A 5,398-nucleotide genomic window follows, 5' to 3' on the forward strand; every position below is an offset into this window, starting at 1 on the left:
TGGGCAGCATAAGGCAGTGACTGCAATTTTCCGGGTTCTCCAAGGCTTCTTGAGCGTGTTTAAGGCCCAAGCAGACCACGCAGAACGGGTGAAGGTCCTTAGCGGCGATGAGCGCACCACACGCGGCCGGGCAGGCCCGTGATAGGCTGTTCCCCGGAGAAGCGGAAGGTTTAGACAGCGACATTCCGGAGAAGAACTCGGAAAAATCCGTGGCGGGCAGCCGTGGAAGGAGGAGCAGGTGAAAAACGGCGAGAGCGCGGGCGGCTCCGAATGCAGAACACAGCAGAAAGGCTGAAAAAACGACTGTCACGTCTGACGGAGGCTGATCAGGCGATATGTCCTCCTGAAGACACGAAAGTGAGCAGCGTAATCCAACCAAACTGTGTCAGTGCAGAGATCGCGAGAAGCGAATGTCAACTGGAGAATAGCAGCGCTTGCAGGCGTTATATGCCACTAGGTAAGGGGGCGGGGCCTTACCTGGCATTGGCTGCGCGCTTCTGTCTGTCTAGCCAGACTTGGTGCAATTGGATGCTTCTGCAGAGGTCAGGTACGGATGCCCTTCCCATAGGTGGATCTCGAACACGAGATGATGAAAGAGAACATGCAGCATGCAGACAGGATTAGTGCACACACAGACAAACTTTACCACACCACAGTGCATAAACAGAAATCAGATTTAATATGTGAAACACAGAAAGGTAATAAGGCACTACCCACAATTAGACGCAAACAAAAGTAGACAAAACATGCAGCATGCAGACAGGATTAGTGCACACACAGACACACTCACTTGAGTTACACAGAACCCAGGGTTAAGAACAGCACACAAAACAAGTTAGAAAGTCGAAAAAAGAATCCACAATACATACCCACTCTTGACGTTGTCATGGATCATAACTATAAACACATGTTATTCAAACAGCAAGATTTTTAAAAGTGGTTAACTTTGCAAAATTACAGTAATGTATTAGAGATGATGGAAATGGGGAGATTACCCAGAAGAATGCAGTAAGCAAGATTGTGTAACAATAAAAACTAACATTTATACAATCAAAATAATAATTAGTAAATTAATTATAAAATCTAATGGCTTTTGCTAAAGCGTGATTGTTGAGCTAGGTGAAGACTAACTGCCTCCTCCTTTGAAATGATGTGGCCAGATCTGGAGAGGGGAGCAGGTGCATCAGAACCCAAGGCAGCACTGCACTCTTGTAGAGCCTTTGGTGATCTAGAGTACCTGTCTTGGAGAGATTCCATGAGTGCTGATGCATAACCTGGGTTATAGAAAAACATGTATATTCAGTGACATTACCAATGACTCATGCACTAAAACAAGTACATCTCAAAATATGACAGAACTGATTGAAACTGCTAACCATATGAAGGCTGCTGCTTGATGGGGCGCACAACCCAGCCACCTTTACGGAACCTTGGGTAGCTCACAGCATAGCACTCCTGACCGTCAGCCGTTCGCGCAACCTCTCGACTACTATTGAAATTGTAATGTAGAGCTGCCAAAAAAAGCCTGAAGAAAAGCAAACAAACAGAGTATGAGACTGACATGTCTAGAATGATGAAATAACGACACATAGGTTATTCCATTGCATAGCACTGACCTACTGTACATTCCAAGATATGAAAACCCAGTGTGTTTGGGTGCAAAGTGGAGGATGAGGGAGTGAAATGCCTCCAACGAGTATGTCTGGTACTGTGGGGATAGCTGCCGTATATCCTTCAGTAGTGCTGCCCTAGTAGTTTTATTTACAGGACTCAACTTTTTAAAAGGCTACCAACAACAGGATACATACTTTTTCCAACATGCCAGACATCAAAGAAATGTTTTGTTCCTTCAGAACACAGCTCCTCTCGCACCCACTTGGCAATCTGTGTAGAAAGACACAACCTAGGGCTGGGCGATATGGAGCAAAAAATATATCTCTATATATTTTGTTATATCTCGATATACGATATATATCTCGATATCTTTACAGGAAAAATAACCCCCCAAAAACTACTGCAAAAACAAATATGCCAAATAAAAGCTTTTTTTAATTTATTGAAGTGCAAAGAGGTAGGCAGTTCATGTAGGAACAAAGTGCTTCTGTGACATTTTTTTTTTTAAATCCCTGTATACAAAAATAATAATTTAACTGTAAAATAAAGGAAAAAATATACATATTGCCTTTTCATTCAAAAATAAAACAACTCAACTCAAGGTAGGCAGTGTAGGGTTTCCCGCAGAAAATGTGTTAGTAGGCCTACCTTCAAGTTAGCCTACGTGTTGCCACCATACACATCAGCATAAATGCTCCTGATACAATTTTTTTATAAACAAAATAATAAATTTGTTATTAAAGCATTAACATTATATCGATATATACGATATGTCAAAATCCATATCGTGTTTAAAAAATATCTCGATATATTTTAAATAGAGATATCGCCCACCCCTAACACAACCCCTCAAATACAGAAATAAAAACTAATGATTAACTCAAAAAGTGCACCTCTACCAAGGGTCGAATAACTATTTGTGGTTTTGTCAGTCTGTCAGGAGTTTGTCCAAATGTGAATATAGTACAGACATTGTATTACTATAAATATACAACTTTACCTGCCGATGTCTGTCTGTGGTGAGGGTCGACACATGTAGGTTCTGCTTCTTTAAAAAAACCATGCTGCGCTTCAGACCCTCAAGCTCACACCAGGTGCTGTTTGGGACCTCAGAGCTCTGTAACATGTCACAGACAGTGTAACACTTGAAATCTGGTAGTGGAACAGAATCAAAATGGTTTGTTTGATAGTTTCTTACTCACCTGGACAAGCTGAAGATCTATGATCTTGTTTGTTCTCTCCTCTATCAAGGAGTAAGTGCCATACTTTGCACAATGCCCAGGGGAATCTGACCTAAGAATGTTAAAAATTGAATTAATGAGTTGCAATGTAAACATTTTCCATCTTCGATGAACAGTGCATTTACCTGCAGTCACCCGAGATTGCCAGTCCTCCGCCCATCTCCTTTAGTTCCCTAATGACCCCTGTCTGTTCATTCTGCCAGGCCTGCATAATGACTGGGATTGTGTAGAGGTGCTGGTGGCGGAAGAAAGTCCTCGCACTGATGCACTGAAGACCAAACAGTGTCAGCATCCTCAGCGTTTGTGTGGCCATACAACCCGAAAAATGTATGGCCCCACTGAGAAGAAGGTTGCAAACAGGCATATTTCTATGCAACATGGGCTGGTTCTGCCAATAACGCTCATAGCCACATGTTGCACAGACCTAGATGAATAGATAGAATGCAAAAAAAAAAAAAAAAAATCTATGTTAGGACATACAATTACTCCTTGAAATATATAACTAAATTTCACTAAAAACTATACGGTTTATTTAAATTGTATATACAGTGGAATTTACAAACATTACCTGCTTTATTTTTATAAAAGTTCCCTCCTTCTGGTTCATGCTACCCTTGCTTTCCCCACAACATGCAGGGCAAATTGTGAATAGGGACATCAACTGGCTTTCACAGACAATAAACTTATCAGCCATGCTGAAAAACAAACCCATTCCTGTTATTCTCTAACTGTCCTATCACAATAAAGGCAAAAAAAATTCTACTTTTTTTTTTATTCTTAAACAAAGCACACATTCACAGAACCTTAAAAACAACAACAGAATTGCTTGACAGTCAAAATCTAAAACCAAAGTAGTCTAATTGCCTTACTTTAGTTCTGGGTTAGACTCCTGTGGCAGTGATGAGTCACTCATCATCATCTCCTCCTCCTCTGGCATCCATGACATATCATTGTCACTGTCTATGAAAGAGCTGGTCTCATGATCATCATCATCACTTTGAACAGGACTGGGCAGAGGGGTTGAAGTGGTCTTGACTTTTGATGTTACTGTCTGTGTCCCCACACTGACCATCTTCGGCCTTACCTGAACAGCTGTGATTGAATGAAGGCCTTGCATTATAAAAAGACACAACCAAGCCAATATGACAGCCCGGGTTACACCCTCTAGAGTGGGTTCGCGAACTAGCAAGTCCCCACTCTGCGTTAAATAGCGCCACATTGACAAGTCAACCTCAGATAGACCAATTATATCCTACCTGCTGAACGTCGCAAAGGTCTAATGTTGCACTGTGAGCCACTGTGATGGACAGAGGCTGGTGGGTAATAGGCCTCTGGTTCTAGGTCAACATGCACTGCATGGCTGACTGTGGGTGCATCCCTCCGTGACGGTCCCGCTGCATCTTCCAAAAGCTGAAGCAAATACAGCAGTCAACAATAAATACTTTTTTAAAACAGGAAGAGAATAATGCAAAACTCTAAAATTACAACATAAGACAAGGTTACTGACTATGATCACAACGCTAACGTTAGCTAGGTAACGTTAATTGCTAGAATCAAATGAATATTTATAGGAGTAAGGTCATACGTATTTTTAGCATCAAATCGTGTTTTCACATAAACCACGCAATTATATTATTAGACTTACAGTGAGCACCTCCCGCTTCATCAGGGCATTCGATCGTCCGGCTCGTTGTTGACCAGCTCGCTGTCCTCCGTCGACTGCAGTAGCATACACCGTAGGCACCGCATCAGCTACCAGTCTCACTCGGGTTTTAAATCCCATTTTATAACCCATAAGATCTCCATCAGCGTAGTCCTTCTCAGTGAAATGGGCGCTGCAAATGACCGAAGTCTTGGACACCGAAGCAGCACTGAAGTCAACGCGTTTGGTCCGAACAAAGTTGACCCAGGCACGGAACACAGACCTGCTTTTCGGGAAACCGTGGACTCTGTGACCGGTTTTAACGGTGTTTTTGCACCCAGCACAAACGCAGTAGTTCACCATCGTGAAAATACGCCTGCGTATATACTAACTACCTAACTTAAATAACTAACTAACTAACTAAATAAATCTCCTAATCACTAATTCTCTCGCTCTATCACTCGTGCAATTATCAACACAGCTCAGCGAGCTGGGGAGACGTCTCCCTGTTATGACGTCAAGCGATTCGTTTGGGGGGATGGGCAGTTTTAAGTGAGGACTGAAAATAACGAACTTTTTCATCTTATATTCTGCCTTTAGGTATCGAAAAACATACAAAACAATACATCAACTTGTCAAACGTGTATTTCCCCTCACTATTTTGTGTTAATCAAAATTAAAAATTTAACCTGACATATACACTTTAAACGTTTATTATCATTTTTTAAAAGCTGAGGCAAACTGCTCTGCTGCTCACAGTGGCAACAGCGCTCGCAAACGAAATGAGCTATAGCCTATAAACAAATCAAATAAATGGCATTAAATTAAAAACAAACATGCTCATTATCTTACCTCAAAAATCAAGTCTTCACTACAGAACATGGCCATTCTTATTTCCAAT

The 5,398-nt window shown here is 41.7% G+C and overlaps 1 protein-coding gene and 1 long non-coding RNA gene across 2 annotated transcripts; both read right to left on the bottom strand.

Annotated features, from left to right (window-relative positions):
• Positions 1 to 821: 821 nt before the first annotated feature.
• Positions 822 to 1,752, bottom strand: LOC306989748. The gene is made up of 3 exons (XR_013795711.1): positions 1,617 to 1,752; positions 1,377 to 1,525; positions 822 to 1,274 (listed from the first exon to the last, which is right to left on the bottom strand). It is a non-coding gene; the product is annotated as an uncharacterized lncRNA (long non-coding RNA).
• An 18-nt stretch (positions 1,753 to 1,770) lies between these two features.
• On the bottom strand, positions 1,771 to 4,998 carry LOC306994466 (uncharacterized protein; the record flags this gene model as incomplete). The annotated part of the gene is made up of 8 exons (XM_079604980.1): positions 4,501 to 4,998; positions 4,112 to 4,265; positions 3,725 to 3,947; positions 3,424 to 3,550; positions 2,981 to 3,279; positions 2,817 to 2,907; positions 2,615 to 2,731; positions 1,771 to 1,884 (listed from the first exon to the last, which is right to left on the bottom strand). Exons 1-8 carry the CDS (start codon positions 4,858 to 4,860, stop codon positions 1,771 to 1,773), a joined length of 1,485 nt encoding a protein of 494 aa, XP_079461106.1. The 5' UTR covers positions 4,861 to 4,998.
• Positions 4,999 to 5,398: the final 400 nt, after the last annotated feature.

Source organism: Phoxinus phoxinus, assembly GCF_949152265.1.
Source record: "Phoxinus phoxinus genome assembly, chromosome: 2".
Classification (NCBI taxonomy): Eukaryota; Metazoa; Chordata; class Actinopteri; order Cypriniformes; family Leuciscidae; genus Phoxinus; species Phoxinus phoxinus.